General features: G+C 43.3%; 1 protein-coding gene and 1 long non-coding RNA gene across 4 annotated transcripts in view; one reads left to right on the top strand and one right to left on the bottom strand.

Moving 5' to 3' along the window:
• LOC308654339 (uncharacterized protein C4orf54) overlaps positions 1-9566 on the bottom strand; it is a 21072-nt gene extending 11506 nt beyond the window's left edge. The window contains exons 1-2 of one of the 3 annotated variants that reach the window (XR_014023226.1): positions 7720-8209; positions 1459-6893 (exon numbers count right to left, since the gene is read on the bottom strand). Coding sequence is in view for 2 of the 3 variants with exons in the window: in XM_081303578.1 (XP_081159704.1) it covers positions 1496-6893; positions 7720-7787 (5466 nt within the window). In the remaining variant the exon portion in view is untranslated. Of the gene's footprint in view, positions 1-1458; positions 6894-7719; positions 8210-9266 lie in introns of those variants that run through there. The other 2 variants (XM_081303579.1, XM_081303578.1) reach the window with 2 other exon arrangements.
• Positions 6337-24495, top strand: LOC308654340. The gene is made up of 3 exons (XR_014023227.1): positions 6337-6475; positions 9653-9729; positions 20928-24495. It is a non-coding gene; the product is annotated as an uncharacterized lncRNA (long non-coding RNA).

Genomic DNA, 24495 nt, shown 5'->3' with positions numbered 1-24495 from the left:
TTAATTTGGAAAAAGTTTTATAACTTACAATGCACTGCTCTAGAATGTGACACGCAGCTACATATTGAGAGACACACACTAGGGATAACCCAGCAATACTAGAGTCTGTCATGCCACAGCTAACATAGCTGGTGAGAAGCTGTATGACTTTTGAGTCAAGTGAACCTAATTTCTAATTGAAATTTCTTTCATTGCACAGCGTTCCTCTGCTCCTTTTCAGTCACACGAGGAAAGAAAAATGAGGCTTATTTCTACTATAGAGGCATGAGTGGGATTTTTTTTTTCTTATTTCAATCTTCTTTTTTCATTCACTGACATCTTACTAAAGAGTGAAAGTCCTACCTAGAAGTATTTGTGATCTCAACTCTTCCCATTCTGAGGAGTACAGGAATAAGAAGGGCAAGCTTGTCCCCACTGTTCTGAGATCTTTACGCTCTTGTCTGAAGGTGTCTTTGCCCAGTCTCGTGTGTTTGACCTGAAGTGTCCTGGTTCAGACCAGCCAAACTCACTCCTCATATCAAGTTCCAAGGACTGTATTTACAGCAGGGATTCCTGTCTGTGAGTGTGGATTAACCTAGGTGTCAGGAATCTATTTTCTCTGATTTCCTTTGCAGAGGGGTAAGCAATGAAGTTGATTTGTTTCTGAAGGGAGAGAACATAGATATGAAATGAGTGCCCTTCGGGGATTAGCCATGGAGCATGATCAATTCAGTCAGAATAGGACTGAATTAACTCCATCCAAAGAACAACTGCATCTCCAGAATCTCCCCCTTTCCTGGAGGTTAAAGTGCAAAACTTTGGGGGAGGGAGGCAGGAGCTAAGATACATTAAAGACCTTGTACTTGCCCAAAGAAAAAGTGTTCTGATCATTTGAAAACCAAAAAGCAATACACTCCCTTTGTATAAGAACTTTCAAAAGGAAAATGGGGGGGGGGAGAGGAGAGAGAAGCATTTCTGCAGATTTTAGTAAACCTTCCTACCATGCAAGCGACAGCCTTGGACGACTCCTCTTACTTCTTGGGGAGCAAACAGATTAAAGGTGTCCAGTGATCTGAAATGTTAGTGCCTGTCACTGTGCTGTCAGAAATTGTGGGGCTTGCTGTACAATATCCAGACCAGATTTTCATTTCTTTTTCCTGCCAAGTTCTACCAAAGGCTGAAGGGACAGATGGAAGGTTCCCTTTCCTCTTATGGGGGGTGGGGCGGGGAGGAGAAACACTCAAGCATTTTGAAAAAGTAGAAGGGGAAAGGCTGGTAAAGGGGACAGAGGAGTCGGGAGAGAAGAAACCTGGAGAGCAAATGAGCTCCTTCAGACATCACATGGGATTTAGTTTTATTCTTCCAAACTACCTATTTCTAGAGACCATCTCTTTGGCTGTAAATCTCCCACTTCAATCACCAAGAAACGGGATTGTTTTTGCTCTCCTAATCCTGACTATCAAAGTAAAATTCACTCACCAGCAGCTGTTCCAATCTGCTTTCTGGTGACTTCTCGTCATCTGTGTTCCACCACAAAGCTCATGGTGGTGCCATCAAAGGAAGGGGGAGCAATGATCCGCGGTCCCAGGGGCTGCGAAGTGATGCTGATGACAGGTTTGCCGTGCAGCTGGGCGAAGCCCTTGGCTCCCACCAGCTGGGATGTGGCTGCTGGGGCTGGGGAGGAAGAGGTGGCAGGAGACTGACCAGAGGCCATGAAGTAGGGGGCCTCTGTGAAAGTTGCAGCTGCCTCTTTGTTGTGCGGCTCTGTCGCCATTGAGAGATCACCACCCCCTGGAGGGTGAGCAATTGGTGTGGGCTGCAGAGCATTGGTGGGCAGCATTGTGGGCAGAAACCCAGGGTAGATCATGTAGGTGGGTCCATAGGCCCCAGGACTCAGGGCCAAGGGAGGCACAGGGAGGGACATGGGAGTCACAGCCTGCTGCTGGGAGGTTATGGGCACATCCACATACTGCCCTGTCTCAGGGTCAAATAGTCTCCGAGTCATGGGCTGAACTGGTGTGTCCACCAGATAGTACTGGCCCGTGGTCACATCCAGGAGCATCTTGCGCTGAGTTTGCTGAGGCGGTGACTGCTGGAAGGGGTCTGTAGGAACAGCAGCTGGGCCTGCAGGAGCTGGGGCAGGCATGCCTGGTGGTGAGAAGCAGAGGACTTGAGGTTGGGCACCCTGGAGGGTAAAGGGCAGTGGCTGCTGGTGGTAGATGGCAGTAGGTGTATGCTCGGGGCTCTGTGGCCCTGAGCAGGCAGCTGCTGCTGTCTCCTGGGAGTTGTCAGGTTTGGTACGCCAAGCTGGCCGGCTGGTTCCACTGACCTGAGAGCCCTTGGGGCTACTGGAGACCTGACTTCGGGCACTCAGTGGGGGTAAGCTGCAGAGAGTGGCAGCTGAGGAGATGGGGGCCCCCTCTCTTGCAGCACCAGGTCTACCAGGTAACTCTCCTGCAGCAGAGGTTCCCTTAAGGGGGATAGTCAGGTAGTTCTCACAGTCACTATTGCTCTTCTCCAAACTGATGCCACTTTTCCTGTTGGTCGCCTCATTGGGTGGTGCCTGGGTGGCCGGAGAGATCTTGAGGGACCGGAGTCCCTGTGATTTGATGCCCTTGACCACTGAAGAGCTCTCTGGAGAAGGCCCTTGTGGGAACTTGCCAGCGACACCCCCAGTTTTCTGAGTGCTACTGGCACTCACTGTGAACACGTTCCGGTTGCTGGGGAGTGGTGGGAGGGGCTGCAGAGGCTGGGTTCTTTCCACATCTTTGTGGACAGGGGGAATATAGAGGGATCGGGGCCTTTCCCTGGCCATGTTCTCAAAGGCGGCTGCCCGGGCAGACACACTCTCGGTGCTGGGGTTGGAGTTTCTCCTCTGCAGACGTTCCACGGGAGCCCCTCTCAGGACCACAGCACCTTTGTTTCCGGCACCTCGTTCTTCCACCTCACCTAGTCGTTTGGCCAACTTGTCAGGGTTTCCCTCAGGACCCACCACCCCTTCCCTCTCCTCACTAGCAATGAGTGACAGGACATGACTGTCTGTCATCATGGGCAAGGGATCACTTTTCCGTTTCCACTCATTCCTGTTGAAACTGTACAGCTCTTCCATGGATCTCACTGCAGCAGTCAGCTTCTCCAGGGCATTTCGGGCTGGCTTTGGGGTTTTACCTTCCTCCTTAATGTCCTCCTCCTTGGTTTTCTCTGGGGTCTTCTGAGCAGCAGCCTTGGAGACAATCTTGAGCACAGGCAGGTATGAGCCCTGCTCAGGTTTATTGGGGGCAATGGTGGCCACAGGCAGCCTGCCAGATGCCCTGTGAACCAAGACCGTCCCTTCTGGAGAGGAAGAGTTCATGATCCTGCTGCTGTTCCCTTTGCCCATGCCTTCCCTGGGCTCCCGGTCCATGCTGTCTTCTCTCTGGTTCACTACAGCCTGGCATGTAATTACCATGGGAGACAGGGATCTGGATCCACCAGCTGCAGGAGCCAGCTGCCTGGGCTTGGACCCTGTCAGTCCCTGCTCTGGAGTAATGCTGCCTTTGTCACTGCTGTCCCCTGATCCTTTGATTAGTTTTCTGACATCTCTCACCTGGTGGAGGGGTCCTTGAGCCTTGGACTTGTCTCTGACATCTCTCACCTGGAACTGGGGCACTTTTTCCAGATTGTCCCCACGGAACAGTTTCTGCTGTGCCCTGCTGTTGTCCTCAATGGTCTTAAAGAGGTTAGAAGCGCTGCCTCCAGCCAGCTTGGGTGTGAGCAATTTGGCAATATTGAAGTCCGAGCTTGGCTGTTGGACGCTCCCCAGCCGGATCTTGATTTCGGGAGCCTTGGGTCTGATCACTGCCGTGGTTGTGGCCTGGGCAGCAGGATACTTGGTGGCCTGCTTCCCTGGCTGCTTGTCCTTGGGTGTCTGCTGGATGTTGGGGACAAAGAGACGAGACATGATGGTGGACTTGCTGGCAGAGATCTCCCCGAGATCCGCCCTCCAGTCCCCGCCTTTGGGGAGCTTCAGCTTCCCAATGGGGGCTTTCTCTTCCCTCTTCTCGGCCTCTTTCTCCTTCCATGACCGAAAAGCACTGTTCTGACTGCGGAGAAAGATGCCTTTCACAGTCTCTGAGGCACTCTTTTTAATTTCACACACTTCCGTTTGTCCATCGGTGAAACTCCGGCCAGAACCTGCGTTGCCTTCTCGAGGAGTACTGGCTTTGAAAATTGGGGATTTAGACCCCTCCCCACCTGCGTCAGACACACTGACCACCGTGTACTCAGAACCCGCCTCTGAGTGGCGGGAATTCTGCCGCTGCAAGCCCCTGTCTCGCAGTTTCTCAGCCCCAGAAGACCCCTCTGCTTCCTTGGAGGTGCCGGGGAGGTTGTGATGAGATGTGTCAGTGACTTCTCCCCTCTCCATTTTAAACTCGTGCTCCCGTTGCATCTTCTTGGAAATGACATTTTTGAGCAGACTGGATGCAAACTTGGACTTCTTGTGGGGGCCTTCACCGCGGGGGACAGGCTTGTTGCTTTCAGAGGTCTCTGAGCCATCATCTGTGCACACCGACCCAGGTCCCTTGCTGGAGCCCTTGGTGGCCCTGCAGGGTCCAGTGGCCGAGCTGGCTTTGCTCTCACTGCGTAAATTCAGGGGTTCCAGAAGGGTGACGACGCGAGAACCCGTTTGGATCTGTTTCTGGAAACACAAGGGTGTCTCCACGTGTTTGATTTCCCCCTCGACTTTGCTGACCACAAACTCCAAGGCCTTGGTCTGGGACTTCTTGGACTGGATGTAAAGCTGGTCTGCAGTACCACGGGCCCCACTGCCCTTCCTCAGACCTGCAGCCACAGAGGCCGCGCTGCTCCTGAGAAGGCTCTGTTCCACCCTGGCTCCAACACCTCCACATTTTAGGTCCAGGAAGGTTGACCAGCGTCCAAAGCCCACTTCGGAGAGGGTGGTGGAGGACTCACGGGAGCTGATGTTCAGAGCCTCAAAGTAGGGGTAAGCAAGGCTCCGGAAAGCCCGGGAGGTCAGGTTACGCACCTCTTTGTCTGCATCGTCCAGTTCGCTTACCGCACTGGAGGCTCCGCTGGAGTAGTCCACCAGCTCCTTTGCCCGTATGGCCCCGCACCTGGTTTGCAGGCGAGCAGGGACAGCAATGAATTTCTTTGCATGGTCCTGAGCCACGGCTGCAGCCGAGTTTTGCTTCAGTGAACTTGAATTGAGTTCAGCAGCTGTAGAGACTCGGAGGCTCATGTCGCCTTCATGCTTGGCAGCATAAATAATGTTTTGCTTTGCACGCACGTTGCTAGGCTCATTTATAGCCCGGGAAGTTGGTTTGATTGATAGGAGGATCTGGCTTGCTGCACTCCCACAGCTGCTGGCGGTGGTGGCGGCTGCCCCTGAAGCTGCCTCCCGGAGCTCCAGCAAGGGCTCAGGCAGGGTGGCAGTGCCAGGCCCAGTGGGTGGGGGAGTAGGGTCACTGTCGGAGGGGACACTGCCCACTTCCGTGCTGCTGGTGTCACGACCACTGCTGCCTGCACTGAGGCGAGCCAGGTCGCTACTGGTGGGGCTGGGTGTCCGGGTGGCATTGGTGCTGGGAGTGGTGCTGAGGTAGCAGCTGTTGTCGTCGTCCTCTTCGGTGGGGGTGGTGACGTCCCCTGGGGTCTCGTCGCTGCCACCAAAGGAAGCATAATCCACGAATGAGTAGATCACGTTGTTGTCCTCGAAATCCCAGCGGGAGGCCAGCCCCACGTCGAAATCCATGTCTTGCTCCACCTCACTCAGCTGGATCTCATGGGTGGTGATGTAGTGAGCCTCTTCATTTTTGGGGGGGTCCCTGTTACTCTGGGATTTGGCAATAATGTCCCTGCACTCTGTTCCATCTCCTGTCCTCCCTCCCCCTTCCTGCCCTTCTCCTCCTCTTGCTTTTTTCCCTATTTCTCCTCCCTTGGGTGGGCAACTCACTTCGCTCTCACTCTCAAAGCCTAAGGATGAAGAGGAGGTAGCCAGAGCCCCGGATGATGTGGCGGATTCATCCATTTTGGAAAGGCCATGGTCTTCTGCCTTGTCCACAGGGGAGGAGGAGGAGGAGGAGGAGTTGCCACCCTCATCCGTGCGGGAGAGTTGGGAGCTGGAGCGTTCAGAGGAAGCAGGGTTCTTCTGGGGGATTGGAGTCCTGCACTCTGGACTAGTGGGCTCATCCTGGGCTTTCTCCTTTGGGCTCCTAGAGGCTTTCTGATCCCCCGAGCGGTGTTCCAGTGTAAGTTTCACTGTCCGGGGACTCGCCCTCTGGATTCTGGCTGAAGCGCACATCTCCACATATTTTGCTTCTCGCTGGGAGGAGGCTGAAGGCTTGGGAAGTGGCCGCAGCTGCTGCTTGCGCTCCCGGCTGTCTTGCTTTCTGCTCACTGGATCCTGTACTTGCACCAGTCTGGCCTGCGAGTTCGGCTCAGGAGTGGCGGCTTCCATTCTGAGTCCTCGCCCAGGTTCCAGCGACAGGAAGAGGCAGTGGTGAGCACCCGGGCTGTCTTGGGTCCCTCTTTGGTCCTGGAGGGGCCGCAGTGTTGCCTGAAGCAGGGTCCCACGTGCCTGGACTGGCCCCAAGGCTGTAGGCACCACTGCCACTGCTGTCACCACCTCCCAGGTCTTCAGCCCCTGTGGCGGGGCTGAGGCAAGGCGGAGGGAGGTGGGAAGGCTCCTGGATGGGGCGGCAGAGGTGGTCTGTGGCTGGGGGGCTGCTGCTCTGGCCGAGACTGCAGCCTGTGACTTGTGGCTGAGCTGGCCTGTCCAGTTATTTGCCTGGCACCGTGGGCAGCTGGGGGTCTGAATGCCATCAGCCAAGGAAGAAGCAGCATCTGTAGGTCGACCCCTGGACTTCCAGAAATGAAAGCAAAGCATGTGCTGTTTCTTGTGAAGCCTTGTCCCTTTCCTGGATGGGGCAAGAGAGGGTCACGTCATTCCAGAAATATTTTTAGTGTCCATTCCCTAGTCATCTCAAAACCACACTTGAGGGAAGAGGGTAGAGATGAAAAGAGGCTGGGGGTGGAGGGATGAGGGTTCCAATTCAAATCAACCAAATGTTCTATGTAATCTATTATAGAGATGTCTAGCAAGTATGCAATTATTCTTCACCCGCTGCCATCTTTCTCTCCCGAGCCTCTGATTAAATGGATTTTCCCCCTTGTTCTGAAACAAAATTCAGATTTTTACACTGCACTTCAAACCAATTGAGGACATTCTGGAAATACTTCAAAATCTCCTTCATACATATGGTAGCTTTATATTTGCTTCAAAATCTTTGTGTTTTCTTTCTCTTTGGAAAACCAAATCGGAAGAGTTCTGGAAATAAAAACTTTTCATAGGAAAATAATATTTCATCCCTCTTTCCCCGAAGTGGCATTCTATGAAACATAACCAGTTGTTCCCAAATAGGAAGAATCCCTTCTAGAATCCTTGCTGTGATGACTCAAAGTACCAAAGGGCGATTTTCAAAGACCTGAAATTTAGTGCTTTAAATAAATTTTTAATTATAGTCATGAAAAAAGGAGCACAGGGCCAAAGCTGACACTACTGCAAATCCCTACAATATCTACTCGATCTCAAAATGTTCTCTAAACTTGTAAAACCATGGCAAGACAATAAGCCCCAATTAAATATAGCCCAGGCTGCAAACTCACGATTCTGTTTCGCTGGCTGTATTCCAGGCCCGCAGGGCACGGAGTCAAAAAGCACGAAAGAACAAGGAATATGCTTACCCTTCATCAGTACAGTGCGGCTTGGAGGGAGGTTCAGAGAGGAAATGTGACCCGCTGGCATGCCCCATGGAGACAAAGCCAAATCCCAGTTCACTGCCTCTGAGCTACATCCATTTCAAACAAGTCAGTAGTTGTTTAGGCAAGTTTGCCAGGAAACCCAAGTGGGGGTCTGTGCTGGCCATTCTCAGAGCAATTCCTTGGGCACTATCAGTAGAGAACCACATCTTGATTTTGGTGAGATCTGGCCCTCATCACCTGCCAGGCCCAACTCCACCACTATACATAGTCTATGTGTCACTTACACCGATTGAATAAAGCACTATTTTAAACATCCACATTTGTGGGGAACAAAAATAACACCATCAACCAGCCCCTTCCAATATGAATGCCACCCCCACACGGAAAAATGTTCTTTCCTCTGAATAGGCATGTGGGTAGGTATGAAGTGGGAGCCCCGAACAACTGAAGCATCCACCTTCTCACACTTGGGATGTGAACTCATAGCCATCTCCCGACAACTCCCTCTGTCCACACCATTGCCATTAAAAACACTACCCAAAGAAAGACTGGCAATATCAGGAATAAGAGTATGGATATAAAGTCAGAACTCTAGGCAAAGACAGAAGAAAAGGAAAGGAAAAAATGGCACAATAATATTGGTTTCCTAGTACTAGTCATAATAATAATTACAACTAAGACTTAAATAGTGCTTACTACAGTCCAGGAACTACTTGAAGCACCTTTTAAATGTGTATATTATTTAACCTCATAAGAACCTGATGAGTTAGATATAATCATTGCACTGATTTTGTAGATGGAAAAGCTAAGGCACAGAATTGTTCAAAAATTATGGAGCAGAGTTCACATCCAGGCAATCTGGTTACAGAGCTTGGATCTTAACGATTAAACTACACAGTCTTACTGACTTCTACACTCACATACTATACAGGGTACCCAGATAATCAATTAGAAGAAGGAATTTATCCAATAGGTAATTTTATCTGCATGACCACAAATAAACCATGTAACAGTTTTGAGGGTTTTTTTTTTTTTCATATAACCAACCCGTGTACATATTAAGTACTTAGGGATTAAGTAACATGATCCTATAAATAAAATGAAATAAAATATTGTTGGCTTCTTCAGGCAAGCAGAGTGTTTTCTCTTGCTCTGAGGTTGATCGTGCCTTGGCTGATAGTTCCTGAAGATGGCCTCAAACACTGGGAAGCATACATACCCCATAGTTGAATAGACGGCAAAGTTTCTGCCCATCAAAGCAATTATAGTCTAGGGAGGAATTTTTCCAGCACTTTCCATATGGCCCTGTCTGTCATGACAACACAACAGATTTCAGCAGAATTTCTCCCAGCAGTTGGCAAACTACAAAATTGCAAGGTCAGATGTCCCAGATGCAGGTTAAATCATAACTTCAGTACCCCCAGTTCTGAAAAATCTCCCTCCAGAGTCTTGCACCCTCGGAGAGCACAGTCCTAGCTAAGCCTCTCCAAGAGGCCAACACAGAGGGCTGTTCTAAAACAGGTGCTTACCTTCAAGATATCTGTGTAGCTCTCTTTCTGCTGTTTTATCTAAATGAATGGCAGTACAGGAAAAAATTTAAAGGGAAAACTTTTTCAAATAAAGTCAATTTCCAAAAAATCAGTTTTAATTCGAACCACAATTTCTTCAAAAACTTGGACTAGGACAGACTCTACCTATTAAAAGAAAAAAGTCCATAAATGGAAAAACAGTGACCAGATTTAGGGTAAAACAAGAACTTGAAACTTCTTGCCTCCTGGCATTTTCAGAATTCTGGGTCATTTTTTGTTACAATGAAAATAGATGCTCTCAGTTCTGCTGAAATAACTTTCAGTCCTTTGGTAGCCATAGGGCCTTTTTATTCCTTAATGTGACTACAGTCATTTTTTTTTTACAGATGAACTCAGTGATTGCCTACCTGATCTCACTTCTTGAGCAATTAACAGTGACTAATGTTACCAGCATTAACTCAGGGTAAGTGGGCCCACTTACTAAGCCAGGCAAGGTATACTTAGTTGATAACTTTATATGGGAATTCAAAGAGCAACAAAGGAAGTGACTCAGCATCATTATTTTTATCTCTGTAGAGAAAGTTTCTCAGTATTCCCTGAAAGTCTTGTGAAATGTATCACTGTATGTAAAACTTTAACATGATTAAAGAAATGAAGAATGAAAGCCAGATCATCTGCCAGTTAGGAAAAGGATATAGTTATATTTAGGGTCTCTGACAGTGGCATAATGGGATAAATAATATGTCATCGAAAAAGAAGAAGAGTTTATCAAAGGTAGACCAAGACCGGAAATGAAGAGAGAGATTAAATGCAAACCAGAAAGGAGAAAAAGGACTTTCCAAACACAGACATTCTCAGATTCCCTGGGATGAGTGAGGGGTATACTTTAATTGCTTTAAGTTGTGTAAGACTTTCCATTAGCACTTACACAGTTATTTATGCACATTGGTGTGAAAGAGGGTTTTTTTTTCTTTTCTTTTCTTTTTTTTTCTTTTTTTGAGACAGGGTCTCACTTACATTGTTCTAACTGGTCTTGAACTCTCAATCCCCCTGCCTCAGCCTCTAGAGTTATTGGTATTACAGGTGTGTACATCGCTCCAGGAGGAAGAAGGCTTTTCTTCTGGCCAGTGCTTAATGCCCTGTGGACAGCTGTTTCTCTCTGGCCCAGGTAGAAATAACATTTGAAGGAAAGCCACCTTGTTACCTTTTGTTGCTGAGGGTGAGAAAGGGAATTATTTAGTTTTTGAGGTAAATGTTTTCCATGTTTTGCTTATCAGTCCTCTCAATCATACCATGAAAGAGCAATTATTATTCTCATTTTATGCATAAAATAATTGAGGATGAGTGAAGACCCGTGTCCTATATAACCTTTACAATTAATAGAAAGTGTCAGAGCCCTGATTGCAACCCAGCTCTGAGCAACTCAAGCCCACACTCAGTTGGTGGTTGAGCATTCAGTCTATGAGGTGGAGGTCACAGGGCCAAGCCCACTGTTGGCCACCACCACAACCAGCTGCCTGTACACAGCACCAGCTGGTCTCCATGGAGTCCAAAGAAACGGAGTGGCAGGATTTGTATAAGACGATCCCTGTGAATAGAAAAACAGCATGTACCGTGAGGATGAATAAGTAGCATCATCTTCTTGTGCAAAGAGAAAAGCACCTTATTGTAGAGTCACATTCACACCGCAGATGCAACCCCTTAGCCATGCCCTTAAAACTTGGAAGGACAGAAAGGAACAGTTCACCACCAGAAATAAAATCTTACTAACACTTAAGCCTGCACACACAGGCCTCAGGTGGCACAAAATAGGTTTGACTTTTCCCCTTGAGCCACGATGCTCTGTTTTCTTCCCTGGTCTTCCTTCTCCTCCTTCTGCTTTTTGAATGGTCTCTTTGGCAGTTTGTTGTCTTCTCCCTACCCCTACTCTTTCTCTCTTTCCTTCTGGTCCTGACTTGTTATCTCGGGCCATAGTTTCCATTGGGTTTCTCCTAAGAGAACTGTGGAGGTTTTAATGTTTCAGATCTTACTGGATAAAGGAAAGTGATCCCTTCCAGACAGCCTCAAGGTGGAACATCAACAAGCAAACAAATCTTTCTCTACATTGTACTTAAAATAATCTAACTCTCTTGGTCCATCTTGCCCATGACCTCTGTTATCCTAACCTGCGTGATGTAGGAACCAGAGAAGAGACTTGCCAAAGGTCCCTTCCCAGTCTGGCAAAGTAGCACAGAGAAGATGCCTTATTAGGCTTTAGCAAATTACGGTCAATTTTTTTAAGTTGGCATTGAAACAGAATTTAATTAACCAGCCAACTCAGCTGCCTGACCACAGAATCATGTGGATGACTTATTGCTATGATTCTTAACAAGCATTCTTTTTTCCCTTTTATTCTTGATATTATAACTTGGGACCTAAAATCTTGTTTCTGTCTTCATCTGCTTTGAAAAATGTTTATTTTCCCCAAATCTCTGATTTTAGACATCCACAATTTCAAATATGGACCTCCAAAAATTAACTCAATATTTTATTTTTCAATATTCCATTTCCTTTGAATATTTGCAGTAATCATAAATTATTTAACATCTCATTTCTTCCCTCACTTCAAATCACACCTTCAAATCTGCTCAACACTCAAGACCTAAGATGCAAATTAAAGCAACTTTTGAGAAAACAATCTGACCTTTTCTGTCATACAGAATAAGAACATGAAAATAAAAATGTTTTCTATTGTAAGAGAAAAACATTTGCTGAAACAATCCAAACAACTCTGAGCTACTGAATGAGAATTTAAGAGTACAACCATCCCTTTGTTCAGTCTTATCTTCCCACATATACAATTTTGGTGTTTAGTGTTCCATAACATTTTCTATGTTATTTATAATTTTATGTTTATTAAATATCCAACACCTTATCTTCATGTTTTAATCATCACCTCCACGTGGGATCTTCCCTTTCCACTGTATCTGAAGTGGGGCTCAGAATGACCTTGTCATATCCCATCACCTTATGCATTACACTGTTCACCAATTATAAAAACTCTTGTTCTGGTTTATTGCCCATCTTTCTCATCAGAATTTAAACTCATTGCAGGCAGGGATCATGTCTGACTTGTCAGTTGCTTTCATTTCAACATCTAGGACAATATTAGCTTCACAAATGCAGAATTTTTGTTCTTTCTTTCTTCCTTCCTTCCTTCCTTTCTTTCTTTCTTTCTTTCATTTTTTGCCTCTTTTGTTTACTAATATTTTCCCTAGTGCCTGAGAAAGGCCTGGCATACAGTAGGTATGTTATGTTAGTTATGTCTCAAATAACTAACCAATAGGAGCTCAGAAAATGCTCGCTTACCTCTATTATTGGATCAATAATTAAATAACTTAATTATTACTTTTGGATAACTGGAGAAAAGCTAGCAAAATTATTAGGGAGATTCCTCTTTAATGGAATATCTAAGAATGATTTATAAATAATTCATCAAAGCATTAAGATCTACAAGTATTATTAAGACATTATTTATAGTCATATTTGAAGTCCTTAGAAACACCTAATACTAAAAAGTTAGCAAAAATTACCCCATTATCTTATTTAACTTCTAAATTTACCTAGCAAAATGATATTTAAAATAAAGCAAATTCTAAATACATTGTTATCAAATAGTGCAAATTCAGAATTAATAAATCCTAAATAATGACTTTTGTTTTATAATTCAACTCAATGGTTAACGAGTCAAACTCAGAATGGGCCTCTTCAGAGTATGCTGTTTTCCTTCGGGATATATATATATATATATATATATATATATATATATATATATATATCAGGCACAAGCCTCCCAGGTCAAAAAGGGATGGTTGAATGAATAGTCTTTCAAAGATTAGAAGTTGTTAATCAAGAAAGATGGTTTACTTTGAGCTGAGAACTCTGACCTTATCCTGCCAGCAACCCCCGGTGACCAAGGATGCAAGGAGATCTGACTGTCGCTGCTGAGCATCGAGGCTTAGTGGGATTACAAAGGAAGGAGAAATCAGCCAGATACATTTCAGGCCAACAGACCCTTCTTGTATTTATGACAACATGTTTTCCTAGTAACAGTTTATTTTGCTGAAAGCATTTAAATAAAAACCTCCAGAGACTCTTTTGAGAAGGTGGTTTTGCATTCCCCAGTCAAACACCTGCCTGATTTTAATGTGCTACTATTTTAGTCTCCATAAGCATATGCTCCCTTCCATAAGACACAAGCTGGTCTCTGTATATTTATCATCCACACAGGCTCTAAAAATAGAAATAGGTGCAGAGGATTGTCCTGGCTATCTCTGTGTGACCTCAGCAGCTAGGGAAGCAAACTCATGGACAAGAAAACCATTTTTCTCCATGCTAACTCAACACAACACACTTTTGATATGATAGCTCACAAACTCTTTGGAATATGTTCCCTAGCTGAAAGGTCTTCTTACCCAGTTGTCTCTCTGTTGTCTTAGTGTGACTAAAACAACCTCAGCACAACACTGTGTAAGGCTAAATAGTTCAATCAAAATACTCCTAAGCTGCTCTCCCCTCTCCTTCTTCTCTATTCCTAGTGAATTCCAGGATCAGACAGGGAGAGAGCCCACTTCCTTAACAATCACACTTGTATTAGTGTTGAGACCAGGAGACATACCTCCATTGTGCCTTCTCACTCCCCAAAGGGTCATTTTAATTCATGGTGGGAACACAGGCTGCTCACTGGTTGGACTTCTGAGACACAACTTAAAGTAAAAAACAAGAAAGGCCAAAATTGCTTTTGGAAACCCCTCAAGTTTCCCATAGGTCTGATTTCAGAGTTTTGAGTATACAATTCTGTATAATATAATATGGAACTGCACATAATTATATATGGTATGTAATACATAAGTGCACATTTATTCAGCAAAGAACACTTTGCAAAATAACATTTTACAAGGTTGTGTTTCCCACCCCAGTGGTTGAATTTACATAAATCAAATGCACTTGAACTCAAGATGACTCTGCTTCAGGGGTTAGATAAATCTTTTGGCCTCTCACTTTTCTTGTGTGGCCTTGCTTCCTGCTCTATGTTTGAAATAAGTCCATTTGGAATCAGTTGACTTTTGGTGTGGTCATCAAGTTTTTTTTTTTTAAATCAATTAAATGTATTTTCCATCCCTTATTGTGTGGTATGCAACCAAATTAAATTTATGTAAAATGGCTGAAAGTGAACTCCTATTTCTATGCATATCTGCATGTGTAGTGGAAGAGAAGGGCAGGAAAGTACCGAGTTTTCCAGCTCCTGAGCAAAGTGTTTATACCTCTTGATACACACATAACCTTTTGCTGTGGATAGATACACCTTCTCAGTTTGCAGAGCTGTGCTTTTTTTCCAGCCTTTACTGCAACCGGCATGATGAAGACAATGCTGATTACTTGGTTGCTCAGGCAATGGCACTGTGGAGAGATTAAGCATGATCTCCCCTGTATCCAGTAGTGGACAACGTAGAACCTTCTGCATGAGACATGAAGTAACCCTGCAAAATGGGGGAAATGATAGCTACCGGGATCTGATGAAGATTAAAGGAAGTAATACCTGTGAATGACTTAAAATAGTGCCCAGCACACAGTGATCTCTCCACTGTTGTTAGCTGTTACTGCTTCTATTCTTGGTCTTGTGCCAACAGGCATCCTGGGAAGGAGTTTAGGTCCTTTTGGAACCTTCTAGTGATATTTTTATAACTTAGTCACTCAAGATACTCCAAAGAGATATCAGAAGCTTGGTAGAGTTTACTTCTAATGGCAGATATTTATTTAGAAACAAAAACAATTCCACAAAGACTTTTATCTTATGTAGTCTTTGGGGAAAAAGATATGGGGTTTTGGTTTTCCTGCCTGGAAATGAGGAGAAATCTGTAGGAACAAGGATTCTATAGGTCATTTAGTTCAATCCACTTTAAAAAATGATAAAATTGAGAACAAGAGAGGCACAAGGTCACAAAGATTTGTCACTACCAGTGATAAGGATGTCTTCTTTCCTCACTTGTCAAATTCTATGGAGGACGAAAACTCAAAATCATGTTTAACTATGAGATTAAAATATAATCCGGTCATCCTTAAAAAGTGAACTCTATGTAGCTTTTTAAATTAATCCTACTAGGAAGATTTAACTTTTAAGGTTTACAGATACTTGGCCAAAATATATTGGAACATCTCTAGAAAGAGTTGAATAGTTGATAATTTTCATTATATTATCTCTTTAATATTAGGCCGCTTCTCTGCAAAAGAGTAATCAGTAGAACATGAATGACCAAACTTAAATTGCTGAAATTGTGCCTCAGTTGACTCAACAGTATGTATTCCTATCATGGAAATTCCTACAGTATACCTGCTTTTTATGGGCTACAGAAAATGGCAGAAAAGCTAGAAAATGTGATTTGTTGCAAAATTAAGTGATTATTATAGATGTAATTGTGCATATGCAAGAAGAAAGCACAGGGCACTAGCATACCACCATGATTCATAAACGCAGAGTATCCCCTGGAGGTCCGTGGGGTGTCAGTTTGGTCGTCAGCTTGCCACTAGTATGAACTACTGAAAACTTTAAGAGGTAGAGACTAGTAGGAATTCTTTGAATCATTGAGGTTGGGCTTCTGAAGAACATTGTGAGACCCATTTCTTTTCTTTCTCTCCTTCACTTCCAGCCATGAGACGAGCAGTTTTGCTCTACCATATAACCCCACCATGATGTGTTACCACAAAGCCAAAGCAACAGAGTCAAGCCATCATGGACTGAAACCTCAACCTGTGAACCAAAATACTTCTTTTCTCTTTGTAGATTGTTTACCTCGGGTATTTTGTTATAGTGATAGAAAGTTAAATAAAATTACCTACACGTTAAAAACAAGGATATTTAAACCTTCTCTATAGCCATTCTAAGGTACTATTGTGTTTATTTTCAGGAAGCCTTCATAAACTATTTTGACTAAAGAATTTAGACAAAAATAAATTAATTTAAATTTTTTCCCTGGATAGTATCCTTTAGCAGTCATTTTTTCAACAACTTTCTTATTTCTCCCATTCCCTTATTTTTTCAGGGATAAGTGGATCCTAGGACCTACCAATATCATGCTGTCAATGCAGATAGCCTCATCTTGGATTTGAAAAGAGCCGTAACAAATAGAAGGGCCAGCAAGATCTCCTGAAGAATACTGTATATTATGTTCCTTTGTATGATAAACATTTCTTAGACCCTACGGATCATCCATGTATTCTTCAGCTTTAGCATAATTTTGCATATAGTGATGCAAATTGAATTAAGATTAAGATTAGAGCTGTTCTTGTAAAAATAACTTAGTGGAAGTTTTTATATGGAAAGATTTTTGGAATAGATGGGGGCATATAGCTTCAAAGGAATTCAGAGGAAGGCAAACTAGTAGGGAAATAGAACTCTTCATGAAAGCCATATGACCACTAAGATAATCCTGGTGCTGTGGCCAGCTCAAGACAGAGAAGGTCCCCGTCACTTGGAAGGGTAGATCCCATTGTTACCATCATGTTGGTAAATATGTCTCAGGGAAAATTAAACAGATCAGGCTGAAGGGAAGAAAGACATCTGGTAGGGTGTGTTTTCTGGGTGAGCTGTGCAAACAGTCTGATCTGGTATGGTACATTCTTTGACCCTTGTGTCTGGTACCCTTGAAAGCCAGGATAAACCCAGTAGAAACGAACCATGAAGATTCAGACAGAGTCAGAGAGAACTGACAAAACTTTATATTTGAGGGATTTGTCGCTAAAAAAATGTCCTTACTTAAAGGACTCAAAGTTCTAATCATGGAGATGGTCCCAAGCACCAAGGCCCAACCAAAATGAAGAGGGAAATGATAGCACAGCAAGGTAGTAGCCAGGAGGACCAGATGAGGACGAGGGAGAGACTAGATAGTGGACATGGCTGTACCCCAGGAACTGTGAGTGATTTACCCCTATCAAGCTTTACCCTCACCCCTTCACCTGTGATATCAGTGCTCCTGTGAGAGTTATAATGAGCCCTTAGATTTAACAACAAGAGGCACGTTGTTAAACACAAAGGTCATTTCTCTGCTTTTTTCAGTAGCATTTGACATGGCTGACCATTCTCTTGTCTGTTCCTGTAGCTATCATTGTTTGGCTTCCAGAAAACTTCAGTGGGTGTTCCTCCTGCCTCAATAATTGCTCCTTCTCAGCTTCTTGAACTTGTTCCTTTCTTCTCGGTCTCTGGTCTACTTTTCCTCTCCACATACACATACTCCCTTTGTGCTCTCACACCGTCTCCTGACTCTCAGCATGATTTATATACCAATGATTTTGAGTGAATATCTCCATCCTAGCCTCTCTTGTGAACTCAGATTCATGTCTCTACTGAGGTATCTCAATTTGAACTTTACCTTATCCCTAAACCTGTTTCAACTTATCCTTCCAGACTTTCAGGTGGAAAACCTTGGTGTAAACATTGACCCTTGCATTCTCACTTCATTGCCAATGCATTAGAAATACAGTTGGTCTGTCTGTACAACATAGGTCCACTAGTCTGAATTGCAAATTTTATTGACTAGTTCTCTTTAAAGCCCAGCTTAGATGTTAATACCCATGCGAAGCCTTAACCAACTTCTACTCCACCCTATACCAAATTGGTTGCTACTTCTTATTTTCACATCTTTCCTATACCTTTTACAATATTCACTGCACTGTGTGAAAATTAGAATGTACATCTTCATACAGTCATAAATTTGTGATTTTCCTGCTACACTATGAGGACCCAGAGCGTAGTGAATATGTTTTATTGATGTTTATCCTTATAACTAAACAGATTCATATGAGCCCATGGTAAACAATTAGCAAATAAATAACAATGATTTTAGACCAAGTTTAGTTTATGTGCTTTTACAATTTTTAAATGTTTTTTAAGTAAAGGTAAAGGATCATCATTTCCGCAATTTAAAAAAAAATTAATGCAGAAGAATTTAAGCATAATGGCTTGTGGGGGTTTTGTTGTTGGGTTTTTTGTTTGTTTTGTGTGTGTGTGTTTTGTTTTGTTGTGTTGTGTTGTGTTGTTTTTTACCAGGAAAAGGTTCAGAACATAAGCCCTGAGTTTCTGGCCTTGAACCTTCAGTGTGTTTTCAGGTTTAAAGAAGCAGATTAATCCAGTTGTGCCATCAGCCTGCAGCCTCTGGAAGCTGACCAGAGCTGCCTTAGAATTTTCCTCTTCTTTTTCTCTTTCTATCTGCCATGCTAGCTCAGTGAGTCCATTTGCAGAATCAAATGAAAATCAATCCCTTTTATGCAAACCTTCCTGAAGTGGCAAGGCCATGTTTGGTCACAGGAGTGGAGGTTCGTGCGGTGGAAGCTCTGGTGGTGATTTCTCCCTGTGGAGGGCTCGCCAGAGTCCTTCCTCCACATAGCGATGAAAGGGAGGATCAAACAGCTCTCAAAGCCAAGCTCCATTAGACTCGCCTTTTCTAAATATAGCATGCTTCAATAAACACCATTGTGAATTTGCAATTTGCTTGCTGGGAAGTACATTGCCACCTCCACCAAAATCTCATGCATGCATGTATATATTTACATCTTATTGGACCTCATTTCATCAACTAGAACTATCTGGGAATTAATTTTTTTTATTTTATTATTTGATATTCAGTCAGTTCCTGCTTAGTCTTTTAGATACATAAACTGTAAGAAAAAGACCTCTGACTTGGGACAGATTGAATGAAAGTGAACAAAATTTAACCAAAGATAAGGCTGAGATCTCGGCAGTTCTTGGAAAATGCCACTTGAGACCAGGTTGCTGAGATCCACTGCCCTGAATCCACCAAGTGACACTTTCACCAACTAAAGAACAGGTGGCTCAGATTAAGACGGTACATTGCTTTATACAAATTTTCCTGAGCATGTCTGCTGGTGCAATTAGGAAGATGTGTTCCGTTTGATTTTCTGAAAGAAAACTTTTCCTCTGCACATACACATTCTCCCTTTGTGCTCTCACACCATCTTCTGACTCTCAGCATGATTTATATACCATACACTGGTAAAAGTACTATCCTTATTTTTGGTTTATGCTCATCTTTGATTCTGATGGAAATGAAATCTCTTTTCTGAAGCCAACACCTGATCCTTGAGCTTCTGTTCTCTCTCCCCTAAAAAAAGACCAGGAGAGAAAGCACATCAGGTGTGCAAAGCTCAGCAATGATTTAGGATGGGAACCAAGGAACTTGATCTCCAGTGGAAGCCATGGAGATCACCATGGGAGAATGTGATGATTTGAGTTGACTTTAGCCCAAGAGGTCCTCATGCAGATAGGAGAGACGGGGCCATCCAAGCAATGCAGAGGGACAGAGTTGATGCTTTGGTGTATGGTCTGAAACCAGCTTTCCCCAACTGTTGGGTGTACTGCTTTAGTTTTTTGCTTTTTATTGAGGAGAGGGGCTGGGAATTGAGCTCAGGGGCACTCAACCACAGAACCACATCCCCAACTCTATTTTATATTTTATTTAGAGACAGGGTCTCACTGAGTTGCTTAGTGCCTCACAGTTGCTGAAGGTGGCTTTGAACTCATGATCCTCCTGCTTCAGCCTCCTGAGCCACTGGGATTATAGGCGTGCACCACCTTGCCTGGCTTGCTGTCGTTTTTGCATAGAAAAAAACCTCAGAACCCCAGTACATCATGACTCCCTGTATCATTTGCAAAATTTGTTATTTTTTAGAGGTTATTTGTTCTGCTTCTGCCAATTTCTACTTAGTTTTTCATGTAAACCAAACAAATTAGAGTAACAACTTTAGAAAACAAACTTTTCAGTCTGGAAACAGAAAAAAGAAATAGGTATTATACAATGTTAGCTAAATACGAGAGAAGCAATAACAATAAGACAAAAAAGGAAGACAAAATGTCTAAATTTTGTGGAATTTTTGTGGTTTGCTTTTTTTTTAATCATTTTTGCTTTTTGTGACTCTTAGCTATACGTTTATGCTGCATGTGTTAAATCATTCCATCTTCAAAATAAGCAGAAACTAGGGTTTCACACATTTGTAAAATGAGAATCCCGCTTTAGGAAAATCTCTCTTGACTTTTTTTTTTTTTACTCACAAAATATAAATTAGGATATGGTTTTCTTCTTCACAAGGAAAATCCTTTAAGTCAGAATTATGCAGAACAATGTTTTTACAAATAACTGTCATGTGGTGGAAAAAAATCAAAACATCTCAATTAATATCCTGTCACACTATTTATTAGTACCTTGAGCACTTAAGTCCAATAAACTTTTAAGCTTCTATGTTGTTTTCTATAAAATAAAGATAACAACACTACTGCACATACTTTTTAGGAGGAAATGAGACAAGTACCTACCCTGTGCCATGAACATATATGTACTTGGCACTAATATTAGGATCTACTTGCTATTTGTACTTTTACTTGCTACTTTTCCTTTGTATCAAAATGCTACATTATACTGGATTCCATCAAGCATATAATAATTGGATTTTTTTTTGTAAACTACCATTGTTGCTCAGTTTTAGAATATCATAATGATGAAAAGTATTTAAAAGTAAAATTTCATTTGTTTGTATCCCACAACTTCTCAGAAACATATCTACTGTGTAAAGCAAAGGGCAGATTCACATATTCATTAACTTCATGTATTTCAGAGTGAACACAGGGTCTACTTCTAGAAGACGAGCCATCTTTACTAGTTGATGTGAAGTCAAGGAACATGCCTGCATCTCAGCCTTTCTGAACAGAGAATGAAGGCAAATACATCTTGGTTTGTGGGTGCAGATTGTTGAGGGGCTGGCCACTCTAGAGGCTCTTCCAGGTTCCTCTGCAGTCTGTAACCTGAACCCCTGTGTTGGGTACCTTGGTGAGATGTTTCTGGTGGGACTAATTTCTGGTCTTCCAAGCTACGCCACAATGAAGGAGGTTCTGCTTCAGTCTCCTTTGATGCACAACCTCCTTGTGGGTCTTCCCCAGATGCCATGGAACCCCTTGCCACCTAACCTCCTTTCCTATCCTTATTAGTGCCTGCATGGAGCAAGAACTACTTCAGTCTTACAGTGGATTCTAAGGGCTTATATACCCAACATTTCTGAAGAAGCTACATAAACTATCACCAGAAATTTTTATTTTTCACAACCATAGGGAGAATGATTGTAGCCTTATACAACTCAAAGAGGCTCCAAACACATTCTAATCTATATTCATAATATAGCCTAGAATTTTCTGGCATATAGCCTATGCGGCAATACATGGCAACCCTGATAGGAAAAAAATGAGGAGCTCTGGAATATCCCTTGAAACTGAATCTGAAGCTTGATCATATGTAAGACCTACACTTTCTTTCGAATTTGGGAAGACCACTTTAATCTTGCAGTCAGCCCTGGAAAGGGTTCTAAGTACAAGCAGGCTTAATACTTTGAAATCTAGCTCCTCTCCTGTATCTAAACTGTCACTGCCTTAGTTCAGGTCTCTATCATTTCCTCCCTGAATTGTGCTAACAGTCTCCTATCTGGTCTCCTTGCCTTTAATCCCCACCTCCCATCCATTTCTTAGCGTTGACAAGGTGACCCATCTAAATCACAACCTGGTCATATCATTCCTCTGCTTGAAAGCCCTTAATAACTTTCCACTGCCTCAGGACAGCATCCAAACTCCTCAGCTTGGCTAGAAGACCCTTCATGACTCTGGCCCCTGTTCTTTTGCTTCTGTAACATCATGCCTGCTCCAGCCAGGCCTTTACACTTGATACTGTGTGTGCCTACAATACCCCTTGACCTTGCTACCGGCTTTTCCTGACCAAGCCCAGCTTGGACACTACCCCCCCCCCGCCCCGGGGAGTATCTGAAAGCAGAATCAGGGAGTAGAAATTTTAGCAATGAAAATACATCTTAGACCCACAAAGTGTTGAAAAGTAAGTCTTAAGAAAAGTAAGAAAGAAAAAGTCATGCCTGACCCCCCCACACACATACATACATCTGGTTCACATGGCAGCAGATTCAGTGAGATAGATGTATAGAGTGAGGGTCATGCCAAGCTGTGCTGCTGCATTTCTTCCCAACCTCCAGGCAGGTGCCAGGGCTGATGCCCAAGAGATGAGCATTGGTAAGTGCCTCTGAGTGCCAACCAGAGATAACCAGATGACAAGACTCAGTGAGAAGCAGCCACAAGTCATGTGGGAAATACAAGATGGAAAATGTAGCAGAGAAAAGTTGAAGCTCAGGAGCCAGTATCTTTAGATATCAGTTTATCATGTTAATATCAGAGCACTAGACTCTTCCATGGGTTGTAGATGGTGCTTTACATGGCCTAGGAGTTCTAGATGTTTTTCAAGAGCCACCTCAGGGAAATAAAGGGGATGAACACAGTTCTTCCCAAACACCTCCACTTTGGTGTAGATCCTGTTCTTCAGTGTAAGATAAATGAAGGGTTATGTTGTTTCAAATGCATTGAAAACCCCGAAAAGAGATGAATTCAACAGCAGACATTCCATGAGTCAACCTATGCACATCATCTCCTGGAGGTAAATAAGACGTGGTAACAGAAACACTCCACAGCTATCGGGTTCTGCTCTCATAGACTCTTGTCTCCAGCTTCCTCCTCCCAGAGATCAGTGGGACTTTATTCCCAAGCCAGTCAATGCCAGTTGCCCTTGTTATGTTAGTTGTAGGTATTTAATTAATTGCACATTATCTAAGTCAATGAAATATAGTGAAAAGAGGGTTCTTTTCTTTATGAATACTAAGGAGTATTTATATCAGGAAACAAGGCACTAAATAAAATATTGCCCTAGAATTACATATGGGTGAGTTCTCTCTTTGGGGAAAGATTGTAAATATATAAATGGAAGTTACTCTCAGATTGTTTCATAACCATCTGGAGAAACCCAACCTGGAAATTGTATACCATCTATTAGAAGTGCCAGTCACACAAAAGAGGCAATGAGAGAACCCCAAATGGTGTGTTCACATCCAAATCAAGCTTTGGTCTACATGGATGGAAAACAAACAGACTTCTATGTTTTAAGACAAAATAAAATACTTTAATATAAACACTATTTTATGACCTTCCACTTTGATTTTTTAAATTAATTGCTGATCCTATCGTGTGTGTGTGTGTGTGTGTGTGTGTGTTGTAATAAGAAAATGTTTTTTCTGCAAAAACAAATGATCCCACAGCAATAGCTCAGGTTCTATGGTTCTGTGGGCATTTTTCATCCAAGCAGAAAAGACACTTCTATTGAAGCGAACCCTGACTGGCCTTCATTTGTGCAGCTGTCGGGCTCAATGGCCACTATAACACAGACAACACAGTCGTTTCCAACTACAACAGGTGTCCTTGATTTTAAGTCTTTCTTAAATTTCAGCAAAGACTGCAGTACGGTCATGGAAAAAACAGTTGGAAGAGAAGAAGAAAGGTAGTCGGGGGTGTGGAGTGAAAGATGTGATCTGGAGCCTTTCTCACTGGTCATAACATTAGTCATACCAAAGGGCTCTGCTTGGCAAGTCCAATATGACAAAGATGCATTGATTCTGCTCTCTACTGTGACCAGTCACTGAATGACTTAGGTCATTTTTGTTGGGTAGTAACAAGACGCCAACCATAAAATCCCTCTTTGCCCAGAGAGCATTGTTAATAGTTTACAAAAAAAAAAATCAGCAGGGCAGCATAGCCAAGGGGTCAAGAGAAATGAACCAAACAGTTGAGCATCAACCAAACAAGAGAAATGAGTTGCCTGGAAGATGTGCTACATTCTTCCATAGAAAGTATATTCTGAAAACTGATTATAGATACCTGGTGTGTAAAAGAGTTTCATGAAGGACTAATAATTTATTTTCTTAATGAGTGTCTGTGACCTATAACTAAACCACAACCTTTAACAAATAAAGATCATAGTGTCTTAAATTGTATTCAAGCATGAGCCTCCCATAGGCATCTTGTCACCTAGGGGATTCCACCGGGAACTCAGACTAGGTCTTCCAACCACTGTAAAGCCAGTGTTTGACTCCTATACCCTGCTGCTCTTCTGACCTCTCACCCCTCTTCCTTGTGATAGCCAGTGTCTCTGTCCAGACATATTTTATGAATATTAAAAAGTACTTTCTATAACACATTTGAAATCATTGTTTATATACAGTTCTGCAAATTGTTTTATGCATCTCATGTTTGGAGTCTGATTTTTTCCTCCAGCTTTCTTGAGGGTGTAACTGATAAATAAAAATA

This window comes from Spermophilus citellus (assembly GCF_964194105.1).
Source record: "Spermophilus citellus genome assembly, chromosome: 8".
Taxonomy (NCBI): domain Eukaryota; kingdom Metazoa; phylum Chordata; class Mammalia; order Rodentia; family Sciuridae; genus Spermophilus; species Spermophilus citellus.
This window is presented reverse-complemented; position numbering and strand designations above follow the sequence as displayed.